Raw genomic sequence first — 24102 nt, 5'->3', positions numbered from 1 at the left:
GCTCCTCCTTGCGTTCCATCATGATTGTGAGGCCTCCCCAGCCATGCGGAACTGTAAGTCCATTAAACCTCCTTCTTTTGTAAATTGCCCAGTCTTGGGTATGTCTTTATCAGCAGCATAAAAACAAACTAATACAACAAGCATGTTCACAAGATGTATATCTAGGTAGCAAGTGAAAGAAGCCTCATGCAACAGTTGAAAAACTTAGTCAAATCTTGTGCATTAGAAACCATAGCCTGGGTGCAGTGGGGTGACTCATGCCTATAATCCCATCACTTTAGGAGGCTGAGGTAGGCTGATCATCTGAGGTCAGGAGTTCGAGACCAGCCTGGGCAACATCATGAAACCCTGTCTCTATTAAAAATACAAAAATTAGCCGAGTGTCATGGCACACACCTGTAATCCCAGTTACTGAGGAGGCTGAGGCAGGAGAATCACTTGAATCCAGGAGGTGGAGGCTGAGATCACACCACTGCACTCCAGCCTGAGTGACAGAGTGAGAATCTGTCAAAAAAAAAAAAAAAAAAAGAAAGAAGAAAGAAAGGAAAGAAAGAAAGAAAGAAACGAAAAGAGAAAAGAAAAGAGAGAAGAGAAGAGAAAGAGAGAGAAGGAAGGAAATAGCAAACATAGTAATGACATCGGATATGTAAAAAAGATTAAAAGATTAAGGAGTTTCACTTCGAGAAATAACAGACTAGATAATTCAGATGAAGGTAACTAGTAACTAGAAAGCTAGAAAGAATATTTTAAATATAATTGTTTTTTAAAACACTGGGAAGTTAAAAAGTAATAAGGAAATATAAGAATAATACGCAGAAGAAAGAAACCCAGAGAGAACAGTCTATCCTTTGAAATCACTTTTTCCCCTGAAATATCAGCTCATTTCAGAAAAGGCAGCTGAGACACTGAGAAGCTGAACAGAGTTTTTACCAGATTCTTAAGGTTAAATGAGAAAAAGAGTTGAGTTGAGAGACTTGCAAGTAATGGGTCCCTGATTAATCACTCTCTTAGCCTTTGGACTGGAATCCTGAAGGGCTATACACAAGCAGTAAGGGTGAACCAGAAATACTCAAGATTCAGTACCAAAGTTTATTAGGTATCTCAACAACAAACAATAAGATAATCCACGATTGCTACTGACCCTAGTCTATAACAAAAAGTAAATGTCTATATTCTCATACATAACAATGTCCTAGGCCTCAAATTATCTATTCAAATTTTGTTGGCAGAAAATAAAGTAGGTTTTCTGTCATCAAACAACAAGAACTAGAGAACCAAAAGTAAATAGTAGGACAAAGCAATGTGATCAAAGTCTAAGAAAAGCAAGGGATAATAGACAATCGAAATAGATGCATAGAAGATCTAGATAATGAAGTCATGAGACACAGATAAACAGATTGATGATTTTGATAAACAATTACAAAGTTAATCAGATGACAATTCTAGTAGTGAAACTTGCAATGATTTAAAAGGAAAACAGTGAGTGGGTTTAATAGGCTTGCCTCAGCTGAAGAGATATTAAGTTACTAAATAAAAAGTCAGAAGAAAATATTCAAAATAAAGAAAGAAGAAAAAATTAAAACTGACAGAAATGAGCATAAGAGAAAAAGGGGATAAAGTCAAAAGTTCAAGATTATATATAATGTGAAGTCCTAAAAAAAGAGACACAGAATAAAAGTATTTTTTGAAGAGATAATAGTACTATAAGCATCAAAGCAACAAGTCAAAACACACGCACACACACACACACGTTTATCATAGTAAAACTATAAATAAAAACAAAGAAGAAAAACTCAAAAGCAATTAGTGAAAAAAAAATCTATTACACCTTTAAAAAAAAGCATTAGGCCGGGCACGGTGGTTCATGCCTGTAATCCCAGCACTTTGGGAGGCCGAGGAGGGTGGATCATAAGGTCAGGACACTGAGACCATCCTGGCTAACACGGTGAAGCCCCGTCTCTACTAAAAATACAAAAAATTAGCCAGATGTGGTGGTACGCGCCTGTAGTCCCAGCTACTCGACAGGCTGAGGCAAGAGAATTACTTGAACCTCAGAGGTGAAGGTTGCAGTGAGCCAAGATTGTGCTACTGCACTCCGGCCTGGGTGTCAGAGCAAGACTCTTATCTCAAAAAAAAAAAAAAAAAAAAACCATCAAAAAGACTAATATCTGATTTCTCAATAGAAACAATTAAACTCCCAAATGATTAAATTTCTTTAAAATACAGAATAGAGGGAAAATGGCTTATCTAGAATTTTATATCCAGTGAAAATTTCTTTCAACAAAGTAAGTGAAAGACATTTTCAGACACACACAGAGAAGATTTTTCACCAAAGCACACGCTCTAAAGGAAATTATAGATGGGACACTTTCGGGCATATGCACGCTCACCGTAAAGGAAAATTTTAAATATGTTCTTAAGGTAGATGTGCAATCTGAAAAATGCAGAAAAGACTGAAGAACAAAAGACAGTAAATCTAAGGGTAAACCTAAATAAACCATTATTGCATAAAATAACAGTAACATATTCTAAGGCTCAATTAAATACAAAATTAAATAACAAAATAGCATAAAAGTGAAAAGCGAGGTTTATGGAGTCGAGGTACAGTAAGATCTTTGCATTTTCTGAGAAGAGCTAAAAGAATTAATTTATATTAGTGTTGAAATCTCAAAGACACATGTTGTAACCCCTAGGGTAACAATGCAATAACAAGATATAATTAGAAGCTAATAGATGTGGAATACAGAAAAATGAAAACTAATAAAACCAAAAAACACACACACAAAAAAAGGAAATATAGTAAGTGGGACCAAGAGAAACCAAATAGTAAGATGGGAAATTTAAATAAATGAAATCAACATTTACATTAAATGTAATACAGCAAATCCTCCAAATCAAAACAGTGTTATACTGACCTTTACAAAAAATTTAATGACACCCTATAAAATAGCATGAAAGACATCAAATTCAAGAAATAAATTGTATTAAAAATGTATAAGATATAAAACTTCTTAGAGTGACGTCAGCAAGCTGGCCAACTAAATGCTCCTAGCACTTTTCTCCACCACAAGAAAACACACACACACACACACACACACACACACACACACAAACCACATTTTGAACCAAAATAACTACAGGAGAGCAATGAGAACAGCAAAGTAGCAACAGAAATTCTATAGGGAACAAAAAGCCAGAATGGCTGCACAGGGAAGGAAAGGAATCACCTTGCTTCACTACCTCATCCCCCCAGTTGGGGATCAGCCCTACCACCTAGGGACAAGCTACTTCAGAGTCACTGCGTATCCCTGTCTCAGTCACTGCTGTATCCTCCCCTTAGGACCAAGCTGAAGGGATGCCCCACTCCCAGGGACCCAGAGCCTTAAAGTGCTGGAACAGTCTCACAACAGGTGCCAGGGCCAAGACAATACCCACCCTCCACCCCAGGTACCTCAGGCCTTGGGCACACTGGAGAATTTATGCCTCTGGAGCCACAGCAGATGTGGCACCCTACCACCTGGGTACCTCAGACCTCCTACATACCGGAGAAGTGGCACCCCTCATGGCACAGCCAAGGTAGTGCTCTGCCACACACGGACCTCTGGCCTCCTACACACCAGAGAAGTCTCCTTCAACACCATGCCATTGGTGAGGCAGCAGACCCTCCCCCTGCAGGGACCCTGGTCCTCCAGCATATTGGAGCAGTCATGCCTCCCAGCACACACGTGACATGACACCACATACCCAGGAATCCAGAGGCTCTACTGACTCACGTAGCTGCACTTTAGCAGTGCCTCACATACTAGGGAATAAGAGCCATGGCTGAGCGGTGCCACCGCACCCTGCATGCCCAAGAACCACAACACACCCCATCTACCTGGAAATAGATTAGCCCTCGACTGTCTAAGCTACTCAGGCACCTCATCTCTTCAAGGAATGGAGTCATCTCTGTGCTTCTCTCCCCCACTTGAGACCCAAGCCACAGCGGTATATTGCCATTCCTCAGTCCTTGCTGCTGTTGCAGCTGGCCTCTTAAAGCTTGGGTTACTGCCATAGCCCACCCACCATCACAGAGTCCAGAGTCAGCACTGCATGATTCCTCATATCCTGGAGTCCAGAGTCACCACTGCATGGTTCCTCATATCCTGGAGTCCAGAGTCACCACTGCATGGTTCCTCATATCCTGGAGTCCAGAGTCACCACTGCATGGTTCCTCATATCCTGGAGTCCAGCCTTCTACTGTGCCCTGTTGGTTTTAGGTCCCAAATTGCAGTTGTACCCAAGCCCAGGGCCTGAGCCTCTGGAGCACCCCTGCCTCGCTGGAGCCATACAAGTGTGGTACCCTGCTCCCATGGGTAAGAATCATAGCTGCTTCCCAACCCCCTGGGCCTGAGCTACCAGGTTGTCCCTTAGAGCAACAAACCTTAGCTTACTGGAAGAATTGCATCCACTCATGCCTTGGAGAGTGATTCTGTACCTCAAGTCCCAGGTGCTACAATAGCTTCAGAAGACAATGAGTGCAAGATCCTGACCTCATGACCACTCTGAGCATCTGTGCCGTGGATCCTAGTGCCACTGCAGCAGCCTGTGAACCGTGTCAGATCCAACTTCAAGAGAGATCCTCTCAGCTAAGAATCCCCACTCTAAGGAAGACAAAAACAGGAGAATCCCTAAAACCCTTGCTCTAATAATCTACACAGCCACTGTCGCTAACACAAATTCCTTCAGCCTAGACCACTGAGGCTCTGCAGGTATCACTAACATTAACCACAAATGAAAAAGCTTCACAGAGACTACAACACTGCACTGACACAGAAGCAGAGCCACCACACTCTGCACAGCAGGACTCTCAGGCCCATCTGCAGCTAAACATTTTCCCTTACAAAAGCCACTCTGTAAAGTTTGCAAGGAGTGACTGTACCACCAGATAGACAGAAATTAACACAGGGACACAGAAAAAAATGATAAAGCAAAGAAATATGACACCACCAAAGAACCACAATAATTATACAGTAATTGATCCCAAAGAAACAAAAATTTATAAATTGCCCCAAAGGAATTTGAAAATAACACCCTAAAAACTCCAATGAGATGCAAGAAAATACAAATAGACAATTAAAAAAAAACAGGAACACAATTAATGATCTGAATGAGAAATTCAACAAAGAGATACATGTTGTTAAAAAAAGAACCAAACATAAATCTTGGAGCTGAAGAACTGAATCAATGAGATAAGAATAAAATTGAGAGTTGTAACAGCAGACTAGATCAAACAGAAGAGAGAGTTTGTGAATTTGACATAAGTATTTTGAAATGACTCAACCAGAGGGGAAAAAAGAATGAAAAAGAGTAAAGACATAAAAAACCATAAAGCAAACAAATGTTCACAACTGGGAATTTCATAAAGAGAAAAGACAGAGAAAAGAATGTTTACTTAATGAAATAATTGCTGAAAACCTCCCAAGTCTTGGAAAAGATACAGATACCAGATCTATGAAACTCAAATGTTCCCAAATAGATTCAACTCAAAGAGATCCTCTTCAAGTCATATCATAATCAAACTGTCAAAAATCAAAGACAATTTTTAAGAGCAGCAAGAATTAATATCAAAATTTCTTACACTCTGCCAAAAAATGGAGCTGGAAGAAATACATCAAAACACATTATCACTTTGAAACCTAAGCCAGATAAAGACATCACAAGAAAAGAAAGCTATGACAATTTTTCTGATGAACACTGATGGAAATCCTCAATAAAATATTTGCAAATCAAAGCCAACAACACACCAAAAAAATTATACACCATGACCAGACAGGATTTATTCCTGGCATACAAGGCTGATTAAACATATGCAAATTGATATCATACATCATATTAACAGGACAAAATATAAAAACCACATTCTAATCTCAACTGATGGGAAAAAAAAAAAGCATTTAACGAAGTCCAACATACTTTCTTGATAAAAACTGTCAAAAATTTAGGCATATAAAGAAAGTTCCTCAACATAATAAAAACCATTTATGAAAAGCCCACAGTGGACATTATAAAAATGAAGAAAAACCGAAAGCTTTTCCATTGAGATCCAGAACAAGGCAAGGATGCCCCCCTCCTTCTATTCAACATAGTCCTAAAAGTACCAGCAAGAAAAATCAGACAAGAAAAAAATAAAATGCATCCAACTGGAAAAGAAGTAAAGTTATCTCTATTTGCAGAGGAAATGGTCCTACACCTCAAAAACCCCAAAGATTCCACACAAAAAAGAAAAAAACTATTAAAAAAAATAAGCTCATAAAGGATAGAAAATCGACACATAAAAATACTACATTTTTATACACAGCAATCTAACTGAAAAAGAAATCAGGAAAATAGTTCCATTTATGATAGCACAAAAAAAAAAAAAAAAACTGAAGAAGCAAGAATAAACCAAACCCAAAATTAGTAGAAGAAATAACAAAGATCAGAGTAGAAATAAATGAAATTGAAATTAAGAAAATACAAAAGATCAATGAAATGAAAAGTTGTTTTTTTAAAAAGATAAGTAAAATTGACAAACCTTTAGCCAAACTAACTAAGAAAAAAATGGAGAATGCCCAAACAAATAAAATCAGAGGTGAAAATGGAGAGATTACAACTGCTACTGCAGAAATTCAAAGGATCATTAGTGGCCACTACGAGTAACTATATGCCAATATATTGGAAAACCCTTCTTTGTGTTTTTTGATCTTTTTGGCTTAAAGTCTGTTTTATCAGAGACTAGGATTGCAACCCCTGCTTTTTTTTTTTTTTTTTTTTTTTGCTTTTCATTCGCTTGGTAAATATTCCTCCATCCCTTTATTTTGAGCCTATGTGTGTCTTTGCATGTGAGATGGGTCTCGATTCTGTCCAATTTGCTAGTCTGTATCTTTTAATTGGGGCATTTAGCCCACTTAACATTTAAGGTTAATATTGTTATGTGTGAATTTGATCCTGTCATTATGATGCTAGCTGGTTATTTTGCCCGCTATTTAATGCGATTTCTTCCTGGTATTGATGGTCTTTACAATTTGGTATGTTTTTACAGTGGCTGGTACTGGTTTTTCCTTTCCATATTTAGTGCTTCCTTCAGAAGCTCTTGTAAGGCAGGCCTGGTGGTGACAAAATCCCTCAGCATTTGCTTGTTTGTAAGGGATTTTATTTCTCCTTAGCTTGTGAAGCTTAGTTTGGCTGCATATGCAATTCTGGATTGAAAATTCTTTTCTTTAAGAATGTCGAATGTTGTCCCCCACTCTCTTCTGGCTTGTAGTGTTTCTGCTGAGAGATCTGCTGTTAGTCTGATGGGCTTCCCTTTGTAGGTAACCTGACCTTTCTATCTGGCTGCTCTTAACATTTTTTCCTTCATTTCAACCCTGGAGAATCTGACAATTATGTGTCTTGGGATGGCTCTTCTCGAGGAGGATCTTAGTGGTGTTCTTTGTATTTTCTGAATATGAATGTTGGCCTGTCTTGTTAGGTCGGGGGAGTTCTCCTAGATAATATCCTGAAGAGTGTTTTCCAGCTTGGTTCCATTCCCCCCATCACTTTCAGGTACACCAGTGAATCATAGGTTTGGTCTTTTCACATAGTCCCATATTCCTTGGAGGCTTTGTTTGTTCCTTTTCATTCTTTTTTCTCTAATCTTGTCTTCATGCTTTATTTTATTTAGTTGATCTTTAATCTCTGATATCCTTTCTTCTGCTTGATCGATTTGGCTTTTGATACTTGTCTGTGCTTCACGAAGTTCTTGTGCTGTGTTCTTCAGCCCAATCAGGTCATTTATATTCTTCTCTAAACTGGTTATTCTAGTGAGCAGTTCCTATAATCTTTTATCAACGTTCTTAGCTTCCCTGCATTGGGTTAGAACACGCTCCTTTAGCTCAGAGGAGTTTGTTATTACCCATCTTCCGAAGCCTGCTTCTGTCAAAGTCAAACTCATTCTCTGTCCAGTTTTGTACTGTTGTTGGAGAGGAGTTGCGATCATTTGGAGGACAAGAGTCGTTCTGGTTTTTGGAATTTTCAGTATTTTTCCTCATCTTCATGGATTTATCTACCTTTGATCTTTGATGCTGATGACCTTTGGATAGGGCTTTTCTGTGGGCATCATTTTTGTTGATGTTGATGTTACTGCTTTCTGTTTGTTAGTTTTCCTTCTCACAGTCAGGCCCCTCTGCTGCAGGTCTCTTGGAGTTTGCTGGAGGTCCACTTTAGACCCTATTTGCCTGGGTATCACCAGCGGAGGCTGCAGAACAGCAAATATTTTGCTGTCTGTTCCTTCCTCTGGAAGCTTCGTTCCAGAAGGACACCTGCCTGATGCCAGCCAGAGCTCTCCTGTATGAGGTGTCTGTTCACCCCTGCTGAGAGGTGTCTCCCAGTCAGGAGGCACGGGGGTCAGGCATCCACTCAAGGAGGCAGTCTTTCCCTTAGCAGAGCTCAAGTGCTGTTCTAGGAGGTACGCTGCTCTCTTCAGAGCCAGCGGGCAGGAACATTTAAGTCTGCTGAAGCTGCGCCCACGGCTGCCCCTTTCCCCAGGTGCTGTGTTCCCAGGGAGATGGGAGTTTTATCTATAAGCTAACTATACTAAATATATATGCACCCAATACAGGACCACCCAGATTCATAAAGCAAGTACTTAGAGATCTACAAAGAGACTTGGACTCCCACATAATGGCAGTGGGAGACTTTAACATCCCACTGTCAATATCAGACAGATCAATTAGACAGAAAATTAACAAGGATATTCAGGACTTGAACTCAGCTCTGGACCAAGTGGACCTAATAGACATCTGCAGAACTCTCCACCCTAAATCAACAGAATATACATTCTTCTCAGCACTGCATAGCACTTATTCTGAAATTATCCACATAATTGGAAGTGAAACACTCCTCAGCAAATGCAAAAGAATAGAAATCATAACAAACAGTCTCTCAGCTCACAGTGCAATCAAATTAGAACTCAGGATTAAAAAACTCACTCAAAACTGCACAACTACACGGAAACTGAACAATCTGATCCTGAATGACTACTGGGTAAATAACAAAATTAAGGCAGAAATCAAGAAGTTATTTGAAACCAATGAGAACAAAAACACAATGTACCAGAACATCTGGGATACAGCTAAAGCAGTGCTTAGAGGGAAATTTATAGCACTAAATGCTGATATCAGAAAGTGGGAAAGACCTAAAATCAACACCCTAACATCACAATTAAAAGAACTAGAAAAGCAAGAGCAAATGAATTCAAAAGCTAGCAGAAGACAAGAAATAACTAAGATCAGAGCAGAACTGAAGGAGATAGAGACACAACAAGTCCTTCAAAAAATCAAAGAATCCAGGAGCTGGTTTTTTGAAAAGATTAGCAAAATAGATAGACTGCTAGCCAGACTAATAAAGAAGAAAAGAGATCTGAATCAAACAGACACAATAAGAAATTATAAAAGGGCTATGACCACTGATCCCACAGAAATACAAACTACCATCAGAGAATACTATAAACACCTCTATGCAAATAAACTAGAAAATCTAGAAGAAATGGATGAATTCCTGGACACAAACACCCTCCCAACACTAAACCAGGAAGAAGTCAAATCCCTGAATAGACCAATAACAAGTTTTGAAATTGAGCAGGTAATTAATAGCCTACCAACCAAAAAAATCCCAGGACCAGACCAATTTACAGTCGAATTCTACCAGAGGTACAAAGAGGAGCTGGTACCATTCCTTGTGAAACTATTCCAAACAATAGAAAAAAGGGGGACTCCTTCCTAACTCATTTTATGAAGTCAGCATCATCCTGATACCAAAACCTGGCAGAGACTCAACAAAAAAAAGAAAATTTCAGGCCAATATCCCTGATGAACATTGATGCAAAAATCCTCAATAAAATACTGGCAAACCAAATCCAGCAGCACATCAAAACACTTATTCACCACGATCAAGTTGGCTTCATCCCTGGGATGCAAGGCTGGTTCAACATATGCAAATCAGTAAACATAATCTGTCACATAAACAGAACTAATGACAAAAACCACATGATTATCTCAATAGTAGCAGAAAAGGCCTTCAACAAAATTCAACAGCCTTCATGGTAAAAAAACACTCAAGAAACTAGTTATTGAGGGAATATATCTCAAAATAATAAGACCTATTTATGAGGAATCCATACTCAATATCATACTGAATCAGCAAAAGCTAGAAGCATTCCCTTTGAAAACCGGCACAAGACAAGGATGACCTCTCTCTCCACTCCTATTCAACATGGTATTGGAAGTTCTGGCCAGGGCAATCAAGCAAGAGAAATAAATTCAAATAAGAAGAGAGGAAGTCAAATTGTCTCTGTTTGCAGAGAACATGATTGTATATTTAGAAAACCCCATCGTCTCAGCCCCAGAATTCCTTAAGCTGGTAAGCAACTTCAGCAAAGTCTCAGGATACAAAATCAATGGGCAAAAATCACAAGCATTCCTATACACCAGTAACAGACAAACAGGGAGCCAAAACATGAGTGAACTCCCATTCACAAGTGCTACAAAGAAAATATAATACCTAGGAATACAACTTACAAGGGACATGAAGAACCTCCTCAAGAACTACACCCACTGCTCAAGGAAATAAAAGAGGACACAAAAAAATGGATAAACATTCCATCCTCATGGATAGGAAGAATCAACATCATGAAAATGGCAACACAGCCCACAGTAATTTATAGATTCAATGCTATGCCGATCAAGCTACCATTGACTTTCTTCACAGAACTAAAAAAAACTACTTTAAATTTCATATGGAACCAAAAAGGAGCCCGCATAGCCAAACAATCCTAAGCCAAAAGAACAAAGCTGGAGGTATCACACTACCTGACTTCAAAATATACTACAAGGCTACAGCAACCAAAACATGGTACTGGTACCAAAACAGATACATAGACCAATGGAACAGAACAGAGGCCGCAGGAATAATACCACACATCTATAACCATCTGATCTTCGACAAATCTAACAAAAACAAGCAATGGGGAAAGTATTCCCTATTTAATAAATGGTGCTGGGAAAACTGGCTACCATATACAGAAAAGTGAAACTGAACCCCTTCCTTACACATTATACAAAAATTAACTCAAGTTGGATTAAAGACTTAAACGTAAATCCTAAAACCAAAAAACTCTAGAAGAAAACAGCCAATACCTTTCAGGACACAGGCATGGGCAAAGACTTCATGACTAAAACACCAAAAGCAATGGCAACAAAAGCCAAAATAGACAAACAGGATCTAATTAAACTAAAGAGCTACTGCACAGTAAAAGAAACTATCATCAGAGTGAACAGGCAATAAATAACAAATGTTGGCAAGGGTGTGGGAAAAAAAAAGAACCCTCCCACACTGTTGATGGGAATGTAAATTAGTATACGCACTATTTTGAGAACAGTATGGAGGGTCCTCAAAAAAGTAAAAACAGAGCTACCACATGATCCAGCAATCCCACTGCTAGGTATATACCCAAAACAAAGAAAGTCAGCATATTAAAAATACATCTGTACTCCCACATTTATTGCAGCACTATCCACAATAGCCAAGATTTGGAAACAATCTAAGTGTCCATCGACAGAAGAATAAAGAAGGAAAACGTGGTTGCTTATACACAATGGAGTACTATTCAGCCATAAAAAAAATGAGGTCCTGTCATTTACAAAAACATGAATAGAACTTGAGGCTATTACGTTAAGTGAAATAAGCCAGGCACAGAAAGAAAAACATCACATGTAGGAGCTAAAAATTAAGACAATCAAACTCAGAGAGTATGAGGATTGATTACCAGAGGCTGAGAAGGATAGTTGAAGGGTGAGGAGGAGATGGAATGGTTAAAAGGTACAAAAAAAAAAGATGAAAAGAATGAATAAGACCAAGTATTTGACTGCACAACCATAGTCAATGAAAATTTAATCATACATTTAAAAATACTTAAAAGAGTATAATTGAATTGTTTGTAACAAAGAATAAATGCTTGAGGTGATGGATACCCCATTTATCCTGATGTGATTATTATATATTGCATGCCTGAATAGAAATATTTCATGAAATATGTATATGTTTATACATATGTCATGTCTTAAAAATTAAAAAACTGAAGAATAAATTTAACCAAGAAGGTGAAAAACCTGTACACAGAAAACTGTAAGATGTTGATGAAAGAAATTGAAGATCAAATAATGAAAAAATAAATGAAAAGATATTCCATCCTCATGAATCAGAAGAATTAATATTGTTAAATTATCCATTCTACCCAAAGCAATATATAGGTTCAGTATAATCCCTTTCAAAATCCTAATGGCATTCCTCACAGGAAAAAAAAAAAAATCCTAAAATTTGTATGGAAACATAAAGACCCTAAAACAATTCCAAGAAAGAAAAACAAGGTTGGAGGAATTATACTTCCTGATTTAAAAATTATATAACAAAGCTATAGTAATCAAAACAGTGTGGTACTGGCATAAAAACAGACACATACACCAATAGAACAGAACAGAGAACCTAGAAGCAAACCCAAACAGATATGGTCAACTAATTTTTGACAGGGGCACCAATAGGACACAATGAGGAAAGAAGAATCTCTTCAATAAACGGTGTTAAGAAAACTGAAATTTCACATGCAAAAGAAAGTGAACCCTTATACCATACATAAAAATAAGCTCAAAATGGATAAAAGACCTAACTGTGAGACCAGGAACTATAAAACTCCTATAAGAGAACATAGGGGAAAATCTCCTGGGCACTGAAGTTGGCAACGATTTTTGGGTATCAAACCAAAAGTTCAGGCCACAAAAGCAAAAATAAATAAGTGGGACTACTTCAAATCAAAAAAAAAAATTATATCTTTTGCTGCTCTGTACAGCAAAAGATATAATCAACAAAATGAAATAGTAGCCTACAAATTGAAAAAAATATTGGCAAACAATATATCTGATGAGGTTAATACCCAAAATTAACAAAGAACTCATACAACTCAATAGTAGAAAAACAAACAATCCAATTTTTTAAACAGGCAAAGGATCTAAATAGACATTTCTCCATGGAAGACAAAAATCACCAACAGCTATATCAAAAGGTATTTAACATCATTAATCATCAGGGAAATGCAAATCAAAACCACTATAAGATACCACATCACAGCTGTAAAGGTGGTTATTATTTTAAAAAGTCAAAAAATAACAAATGTTGACAAGAGTATGCAGAAAGAGTAATTAAAAATAGAACTACCAAATGACATGTGTCCCTCTGCTGAGCATATACCCAAAGGAAATAAAATCATCACCATGTAAAGATTCTACATTCCTATGTTCATTGCATCATTATTCACAACAGCCAAGATATGGAAAAAACCTAAGTGTCTGTTGATAGAAAAATGAATAAAGAAATTGTGGTACATATATACAATGAAATATTACTCAGACTTACAAAAGAATGAGATCTTTTCATTTACCACAACATGGCTGGGACTGGAGAACAATTATGCTAAGTAAAATAACCCAGACACAAAAAGAAAAATATTGCATGATCTCACTAATTAAATATGGGATCTACAAAAAGAAATCAAATATACAGAAAGAGAGAACAAAACAGTGGTTACCAGGGACAGAGGGGTTAGAGGGGATGAAATGGGAAGATGCAGGTCAGAGGATACAAAGTAGCTGATATGTAGGATGAACAAGTCTAGAGATCTAAAGGACAAGATGAGAACTATAGATAATAAAACAGTACTGTATATGGGATTCATGCTAAATAAGAACATTTTAGATGTTCTTGCCACAAAACAAAAAAAAAAAAAAATGGGTAACTGTCAAAGGACAGATATGTTAATTTACTTCAATGTAATAATCTTTATACTATCTACGTATATCCCATAACATCATGTTGCATAGCTTAAATTTGCAAAATAAAATTTACTAAAAAAAAATAAGTAAAAGGATAGTTACATTTAAACTTGAGTTTTAGGAGTAGGGAAAGGGCCTATCAGGGCAGGGTGGGCACGAAATTTTGGGGGGTGATGGGTGTGTCCTTATCTTGACTGTGGTGATGGTTTCACAGGTATACACTTATGTCAAAACTTATCAAACTGTACACTTTAAATATGGGCCATTTATTCTACGTCAATTATACCTCAAAAAAATTGTTTAAAAAAATCTTTTTAACTTCTAGATTAAAAAAACCATAAAATATTATTGGAAAGATATACTATGTTTATAAATTGGAAAACTGGATATTATAAAGATTTCAGTTCTCTTCAAATTGACCTATAGAAACAATGTAATCCAATCAAGATCCCAGATTTTTAATAATTTCATTTGCAGATTTCAAAATATATATGGAAATGCAAAATGCAAAGAACACACAAGACAAGTTTGAAGAACAGCATGAAAGGAGTTACTCTATCCCTATCACAACTAAATACAAAGCAACAGTAATCAAGACAGTAGAATACTGGCACTTGGATAGATCCAGGGGACCAAAGAGTCCCGAAACAGATGCTCGTGCATATGAACATTTGATGTATAACAAAGATACGATTGTAAAGTAGTGGGGAAAGAGTAGTCCTTTTAATGAACGGAACTTAATCAATTAAACATTCATATAAAATGTATTCCTCCTAATTCATACCACAAATACCAATTTCAAGTAAATATCACATCTAAATGTGAAAGGTAAAACCATAAGCTTCTAAATGATTACACAAGAGAACATCTTTGTGATCTAAATATAGGGAATGACTTCTTAGACAGGTCAAACAAGTACTAACCACAAAAGAGAAGATGGAAAATTAAACTGGATTAAAATTCAATAGAAGGTCCCATTAAGAACAATATAAAAATGAAAAGAAACAAGCTGCAATATGGGAGATGATACATGCAATATAAAAAACTCACAACGTGCTCATATAGAAAATATATAGGCCAGGCGCAGTGGCTCATGCCTGTAATCCCAATACTTTGGGAGACCGAAGTGGGTGGATCATCTGAGGTCAGGAGTTCAAGACTGGCCTGGTCAACATGGCTAAACCTCATCTCTACTAGAAACACAAAAAATTAGCCAGGTGTGGTGGTGCACGCCTATAATCCCAGGTATTCGGGAGACTGAGGCAGGAGACTCACTGGAACTCAGGAGGCAGAGACTGCAGTGAGCTGAAATCGTGCCATTGCACTGCAGCCTGGATGACAAGAGCAAAACTCCATCTCAAAGAAAAAAAATATGTAAAGACCTCCTACAAAACAATAACAAAAAGACAATCAACCCAATTGAAAAGTGGACAAAAGATGCAAACTGGCACTTCAAACAAGAAAATAACCAACAGTCTACAAACATATGAAAATATGTTCATCATCAGTAGTAATCATGAAATGCAAAAGAAAACCAAAATGTGACACCATAAACACCTATCATAATAGCTACTATTGAAAGGACAAGTAATAGCAAGTGTTGGAAAGAAGAAGAGCAACATGCATTCTCATACACTGTTAGTGGGAGTGTAAATTAGTGCAACCACCTTGGAAACCTATTTTTTGGTGTCTACTAAATTTGAAGGCATCTAGGATCTGTACTCCATGTTACGTACCATCAGAAATGCATGCACATGTACACTAAATATTGAATAAGAGTGGTCATAGCAGTATTATCCATAGAAGCCCCAAATTTAAAATAATCCAACTATCTATCTGTAGCTATAGAATGTTAACATATATTGCTGTATATCAATACAATGGAATACCAAAGAACAATAAAAATGAACAAAATGCAAGAACCTGACACAACACCCATTACAATCCTAATGATTAGCAAAAGAAGTCAAAGACCAAAAAAACTTCTCCTATATGGTTCCATTAATACAAGGAGTTCAAAACAGGGGGAAATTATAGGGTTAAAAGGCAAAATAGTGATTATCTTTAGAAAGCAAGGAGTTAGTGATTGGAAAGAGAAATTAGAAGTTTTCTTGAATACTGGTAATATTCTATTTCCAGGTCTGGGTGGTGAGGGTATGTTCGCCTCATGATAATTCATCAAGCTATATACACTGATACATGTACTTTTCTGTATGTACACCACCGAATTTTAAAATTTTAAAACAAGTAAAAAAGAAGAGAGAGCTTCAGCAGCTTTCCTTGTCAAGTAACAGGTTCCACTCTGGAATTTATGAGACAAGACAGAATATTACTTAGTAAGTTAAAGAGGACCTTAGAGCAACATTCTTAAATGTGTACCTCAGCTCTTGTTTAGTATGTAAATCAGACAATAGCACAGATTTCGTACTGTGTGAACTATTGCAATTAACTAAGAAAAGCACCAAACTGTTAATCTCAGAAAAGTCCTTTTTTGGAAGTATGTGATGTTTTAGATATTTTAGACTGGAACAGTTTAAATTGAAGGTACCCTTGGTACATCTGAAAAAATCTAGAACTTTATGCAAAAAAAAAACATATCTTGATATTACACATTAGATGCCACATTGCCACACATTAATTGCAAAAATGTTGTCTACTTCAGCAGAAGACAGGCATTGTATCTTCACCTTTCTATGGCTCTTCACAAAAAACTTAATACCAAAAACAAAAAAGAATTTTCATGTAGCCAAGTGTTTATTCACATTTTTAAAATAAGCAAATTTCACTATAAGAGAAATTTTCAAATACCTTATTTTCAAAAACATCAACTTCGTTGATCTTTTTATCTCTTAGCACATTCAGCCAATAAATTCAAACTCCAAAATGAACTCAACATATCTATGTAAGGAATTGTAAACAAATTAACAACTGGAGAAAAATTATCTACTTTTACTAGGAAACTTTCAATTTGAATAAAATATATTAAGGAAAAAATCCTGCTCACTTTCCTTATCTTGAAAAAAAGGTATTATGAGAAATGAATAAATACACTCCTGAAGCTGACAAATTTGCAAGTTTAGTGACCATTAACCGTTTCCTCCTAAAAAGACAAACTGATAATATAAAGAAATTAACACTATATAGACTGTATTTTTTTAACCTTAATTCCACCAAGGATAGTGATTTGATAAAAATAAATCACTGAACAGTGAGTGTCAACAATATGACTTTGAGATAATAAAGCTTGGGAATTAGGAGTATTTTCAACTGGAACCATATCAGACAAAAACAACAGCAAAGAGGTCTTTGTAGCAATTGTAACTACACACATGTGAGACGACCTGAAAATGGGGAGTGCTACAAAACCACTATGAAAAGCATTGTGCGCGGGAGGTTGAGGCAGGAGAACGGCGTGAACCCGGGAGGCGGAGCTTGCAGTGAACTGAGATCCGGCCACTGCACTCCAGCCTGGGCAACAGAGCGAGACTCCATCTCAAAAAAAAAAAAGAAAAGAAAAAAAAAGCATTCTGCATTTCTCAAATATCATTTCACAAAAACTACAGAACAATCAGAGCCAGTAAAACTTAAATTATCTTTCAAATAGTCATCATAAACTCTAACCTAGTTAAAACAAATGTTGACTCTCTCTCTAATATGCTAATACTGTTATATAAATCCCTAAATGTAAATACCAAATAAATATACCCTAAATATAAATATGCCAAATATAAATACCCAAAATTCATGAACATTTTATAAGAGCTACAAGAACACACTTTTAGACAACATGGGACATACCACTCAAAAGGTTAAACTCTACTAAACTTCACTGTGATTATGGCCAGCCGACCCATCCTCTATATGTGAAATAAAACTTTTTATTAAAAAAGAGGTCTCACCACTTCTTGTTTCTGGGCTTCATTAAGTTTTTCAGTCAATTCTTCCAAAGTCCTTTTTGTTTCGGCATCCGACCTAGGCCACAAAAAAAGATTTAAACTTGGATATTTAGAAAATACACAGAACTAGTGAAATGCATAACATGATAATTATGTTATTACAAAATATTCTACTTTAGTGGTTCTCAAATGTTATCAACATCTTAAACACCCGGAAGGCTTGTTAAAACACAGACTGCTGGATCCCGTCCCCTAGATTTCAAATCAGCAAATCTGACATGAGGCCCAAAAATGTGCCTTTCTAAAATTCGTAGGTGATGCAGGAATAGAGGTCTGCAGGTCTGGAGACCAAACTTTGAGAACTGCTGCTACACTGGAACATCACTCTCAGTAAACAAACATGTTGCAATATCTCCCATTTTAAATTAAGAAAAAAGGAAGAGAGAGAGGGACAAAAGAGAACAAAAACTCTTGATCTTACATGCTCTTTCTAGCAATTCATAAAGAAATTACCTCAAAGTGTGCTGTGCAAACTCTATCCTCACTAACCGACCTCCCATTATCTTGTTTCTCATCAAATTAATAACATACATGATAAATGAACAAATCGTACAGAAAGATTTACAAAGAAAAGAAAAAGCCTTTCTGTCTTGCACTGTCTTACTTCTGGCTGCATTTCCCTCTGTGAATCATGCACAACCATTTCCATTATTAATTATTTTGCTAGTTGCCTTCATCATGTTCAACTCAAGACATTTTCGATTGGCTGTTTTGAAATATTTAGCTCATGCTCTAATTTCAGATTATGTTATTACCATTTTTGGTTCTATTGGACCTGTAGAGTTTTATGTAATATATTTATACATCTTATGAATATTATGAATTATTCCATCCTATGAAATTGATGGAATTGATGCTTTGTGCTCACATTCTGTCATGCTCACATTTTAGTCAGCTTCACACTTGAATCATAACTTTCTTGTGTTCTTGTCTTTTCCAGGCTTTCTCATTATCTTTTGGCTTTATATGGGCCTTATTTATCACATCATTGATATTTTCTTCCCACTTCTTACTGAATGGTCAACAAACCATCTATTTCACTCTTTTTGACAACCTTCTTCTCAAAGGACACTTACTTTCCTGCTCTAATGTAAAGTGAATACTTCCTGGGCCTGCTCCATGACTGTCATTCCAGGGTTACTTTCACTGAATCCCCAGGTTAATTTTACTATTTCTTAATATCTTTATCTTTCTATTTCTTGGTTACAATCTTATTTAACTTATGCATCCTTAGGTAATTTCCTTTTGAGGAAATTACCTTAAAAAGATAAATTTTCGAAGACTTTAAACCTCTGAAAATGTCCTTCTGTATGTATGTATAGAATGTTAAAATATATTGCTATATATTCATACAGTGGAACACCAAAGGATAATAAAAATAAGTAACTGCAAGAACCTGACACAACACCCATAAATATTACAGCCCCCTTCTTGGTTTTTGTGGTTCTATGCTGTCTAGAATTTCCCCCATCTCACTAGCTATTCCATCTCAGGTCAGCTCCTCCTTCTATCATAAGATTCCTAAATATTACAACTCCTTGCAACTCAGTCCTGTCCTTGATATCCTCCCTATAGTTTCTCTCTTGTTATTATCCATTTCCATGGTTCCAAATGACACTTCTCCATGCTGACCACTCTTAAATTTTACCTCAACAGAGACTTTTCCTTTGAGCTCCATAGTAAATACCTATCTGAATATTTTACTTTCCATTTGAATGTCTCACAGGCATCTTGAACATAACATATTCAAGGCCAAACTCTCTACACCTCACCTACCCTAACCAGTCTTCCATATCTCAGGAAGTGGAATCACCATCTACCTAGTTATTCAAATTGAAAATCTTAGAGTCATCCTTAGTTTATTCTCCCTCACCCACCACTACCAAATCCTGTCTCTTTGATTTCCAAAAACAGTATCTTCAAACACACCCCTGTCCATCTCTCTCCTGCCTTAATCCTGGGTCAGGTCATCATCAACTCTCAAATACTAGTGCAACAGACTTCTACCTTGCCCTCCTCAAATCAAATTTTTTTTTTCCTTTGTGACACGTTTCACTCTGATACCCAGGCAGGAGTACAGTGACTCATCTCAGCTCACTGCAGCTTCAACCTCCTGGGCTCAAGCAATCCTCCCACCTCAGCCTCCCAAGTAGCTGGGACCACTGGCATGTGCCACCATGCTAGGCTAATTTTTCTGTATTTTTAGTAGAGACGGGGTTTTACCACGTTGCCCAGGCTGGTCTCAAACTCCTGAGCTCAAACGATCCACCTGCCTCAGCCTCCCAAAGTGTTGGGATTATTGGCCTGAGCCACTGCACCTGGCCCAAATCAGTTCTTCATATGGCATTGAAAGTAGGTGATTTCTGAATTAAACTTTACTTAATCCTTTCCAAAAGCTTGCTTCCCAGTGTACTTTTATTATCTAATGTATGTTTTGTAATAAATGTCAAAAATGAAAAATCAGTAATTAAATGAGAATACCAACCTTTCAACATCAAATAGAAAGTTAAACTTTTTAACTCCCTGTCCATTATTTTTATAAACATGAAGTAAGAATTTGTGGTACAAGTAAAGCAGAACAGCATCCAGAAATTTTACACATTCACAAAGGTAAGCCACCTCATTTCCCAAGAAACCTAACTCCTATTTTGGGTTAAACAAAGTTTTCTGCCTCACACATGCCTCTAGGTCACAAGGCTATTACCAGATGGTACCAGCCTATAGATAGATAACAAAAACTATTACCAGATACTAACAGCCCAGTCCAATATTGGTTATTTAAATGACCACTGAAACTAATCAACTAAATCATCCCTGCAACTTCCCCTGTGTCTTCTTACAAGGCAACTATTCCCTGTAACTCATGTTCCCAGTGCTTAATTTATACCCTTCCTTGAAATGGGTAATGGTTATGTAATAAAACCATTCCTACAATACATTAAAATGTTAATGTCATTTTGTTAATTTTATCAACTTGTTAAAAAAAAAAAACCTAAATATTAAATAAATCTTACCAGTTTAAAAGGTTAGCAATATAGCTCAATAATATATCTCACGATCCAGGAATTTAAATGCTTTATTCATATCAGTCACATGTGAAAATGATTTTGAACCACCATATACTGTAAGTGATAAAGAACAGAAACTTCGGGGCCTTACTGCCTGGATTTTAATTCTGACTCTGCTACAGCCCTCCTGTTTGATTTCTAGAGAGCTGAGTTATTTCATCTCTCTATGCCCATTTCCTCATCCATAAAATAGAGGAAAAAATAATGATTACTTCAAAGGGTAGTTACTAGAATTAAAGTTAAATCATGAAATAAGGGCTCAATATTAGCTAATAGCACTAGTAATAATGGTAGAATCTTTCATTCTCATTACAGCCTATACTTGATATTCATGTATTTAACATTTATAGTTTTGACTATTTTTGTTGCAGCAACACAGAACTAGTGCGTGGTATGATTTAGATAGCTGGAGTTAGCAAGCAAATATCGTAAACAAATTTCAATTCAGCTTTACTGTTCCCTAATCATTGCTGTATATGGATTGCAATTCTTAAGAAGGCATAAAAATCTTTGTTTTTCAGCAAAACATGGCCTCCGAAAGAAAGCCACTTGCCACTGGTGATGACAAAAATGGAAAGAGAGTAAAGAAGTTTAAATTAAATAACAGCTCTTGGGGACTATCCAGATTGACAAAATTGTGAAGATGGGGCAGACGTTAACCACTGACCCTCAAAGAATTCAACTAAAAGCTAAAGTATTGCATTCTGCAATGGCTTATGTTCATTGACAAACTTCATGTTACACTTCTTTTTTGTGTGTGCAATGCCAAAAGTCAGTCAGCTAGCGAGTCAGTCTTTGTGTCTCTCTCTCCAATGTATTTGCAAATCTACCTCTTTGCAAAAGTCTCACAATGTATCCCTCCATAATGTCAGCATTCCATTGCATTAAGTTAAAGTGTTTTTAGACATAGGAAATTAATTTATCTAATATTGAATCATGACATATTCTAAATTCAAAGGGCTGTAAACTGCTCTGTTAATAAATTTTAAGATACTGTACAAAAATAACACTTTTTAAAAATCTAGATAAATATGTCAATTACAGAAGCTAATTTATTCTCCTCATAATTTATCCCTCTCATAAAAACCATAGGCTGCTTTTACCGGCTCCTTCTGGAAAGCTCCCTGTTGAAATCATCTCCAAGGCGAATTTGTTCACTGCTGAGGTCTCGAAGAGACTGATGAAAAGCATGAAGCTAGCAAAGGCAAAACACAGTTATCCATTTAGAATTCTGTTGAATTCTTCCATGAAGATTCGCCGAAGGTAAGAATAAGACCTTGTTCTTTGCAATAATAACCAGATTCTGTAATATTATTATGAAAGAAAACACCTATTTTGAAACAAAAAATTTCCAAGAAAAACAAATTTTTAAAAGCCGTATATAACATTTACCATCACATTTTCTACAGTACAATTCTACTCCTTCAGAATTCTACCGCTCTAGAAGGGGTCTGCTTCTTCCTTAATCAGAGTAAAAGAAAAAGAAAAAAGAGAGAGAGAGAGAGAAGGAGAAAACCGGTCTGCCAACTTTTTCTGTAAAGGGTTCAATAGCGACTATGCCAGGATTACAAGCTGTACGGTCTCTGTCACAGTTAATCTTGCCACTGTAGCGCAAAATAACTGTAAACAAATAAGTGTGGCTGAATTACAGTAAAATTGTATTCTATCAACCTACAGTGCCTTAGTTTGCCAACTCCTGCTGTAGAGAAACTCTTGCTCATGTACACTTGGAACCATGTACAAGAAAGTATGGTGCAGCATTATTCATAATGAGAACATGAGAAACCAAATGTACACCAAGATAAATAAATTGTGGTGTGTTCCTCCACTGGAGTATGATATAGCAATGAAACTGAAACAATCAAAGATACCTACGCATTAGTAAAGTTGAATGTCAAAAACATAACATCAAGTAAAATAAGAAGGTACGAAAGATTACAGTAGTATCCCATTTACATAAAGTTTAAAGGCAAGCAACACTAAATAAGATGTAGGTAGTAAAAATTTAAAAAGTAAAAAAAAACTGTTTTTTAAAGCAGAAACAGTGTCATGATACGTATGAAGTCAGAATAGTGGATACCCCTTGGGAAAAGATGGAGTATGAAAGAGGCTTGGGGGTACGATAATGCTTTACTTAGTGGCCTGGGTGGGGGTTATATGGTATTCATTCTCATTATTGTAACTTTAACTGTAAATATATAGGCTGAATATAAATAGTATGATTTATAATAAAACTACTTTAAACAGACTTGAAGAAACAACAAATTGATTCATTTCAACAAATGCACATTAAGCAATTTATCAGTGCCAGCTACTGAGAAGTGGTTCACAGTCTCATACGAGAGCCAGATATGTAAACAAACCACGAATTCTTTACGGGGGCATTAAGAAAGTACACAGTCAAGTGGAACTAAGGGTAATTTTGAGAATGAACTTAATGAGGAAGAACCATAAAAAGAAAGGAGTGAAGTAGTATAGTGAATGAACAACTTAAGTTTTGCAATCATGATTTTCCAATTTAGCAAACCAGAATCCGGGGATGCATCCTTGACACTTCCTTTTCACTCACTGCTACATTCCCCACATGGCTATCTCATTTTCAAGACCTTTCCATTTTATACACTAAAACGCTTTTAATTCTACCTCCTTCTCTCCGACTCCATCTATCCTAACCCAAGTGACCATCAATTCACACCCAGAACACAGTAATATCCTTCTAATTGGTTCACCCACATTGACTCCATTTTCCACACTACAGCCAGAGTGATCTTTTCAAAATAATTTTGTCAGCCCTATTACACAGCTCTACATAATCTCAGCCCTCCACATTTGTTTAGCCTGGTGGGCCTTCTTTAAATTGCTCATAGGGGCTGTCTTCCCTCCTGCCAAGCTATTTGTTCTACCTGGAATGACTCTTACTCAACTTTCAGATCTCAGCTCAGTCAGCCTTTCTTCAGGAAGCCCTCCTTGCCAGGGCATGTCCTCTACCATACAATTCTGTAGCCCTATGCATCTTTTCACTATAGCATGCATCTCAGTTCATAAATAAGGTTGTATTTATGTATTTAGTTAATATCTAGCTCCTCCTCTAGATTATAAACGTATTAAAAGACAAGGTTTCTGCTCATCACTGTTTCCAAGTGTAAGCATTATCCCAATAACAGAGACATTAAATAAACAGAAGGAAACAGTAAGTGA

At 36.6% G+C, this 24102-nt stretch overlaps 1 protein-coding gene across 3 annotated transcripts in view; it reads right to left on the bottom strand.

The window, feature by feature from the left end:
• The window catches only part of CEP128 (centrosomal protein 128), a 488113-nt gene that overhangs the window by 400149 nt on the left and 63862 nt on the right, over positions 1–24102 (bottom strand). For all 3 annotated transcript variants that reach the window (XM_033187243.1, XM_033187242.1, XM_033187244.1), the window contains 2 exons: positions 22008–22099; positions 17780–17852 (listed from right to left, as the gene is read on the bottom strand). In XM_033187243.1, coding sequence (XP_033043134.1) covers positions 17780–17852; positions 22008–22099 — 165 coding nt within the window. The remainder of the gene's footprint in view (positions 1–17779; positions 17853–22007; positions 22100–24102) is intronic.

This window comes from Trachypithecus francoisi, unplaced genomic scaffold, assembly GCF_009764315.1.
Source record: "Trachypithecus francoisi isolate TF-2019V2 unplaced genomic scaffold, Tfra_2.0 Lachesis_group3, whole genome shotgun sequence".
NCBI classification, from domain to species: Eukaryota; Metazoa; Chordata; class Mammalia; order Primates; family Cercopithecidae; genus Trachypithecus; species Trachypithecus francoisi.
Note: the sequence above shows the minus strand (reverse complement) of the source record. Positions and strands in the feature narration are given on the sequence as shown.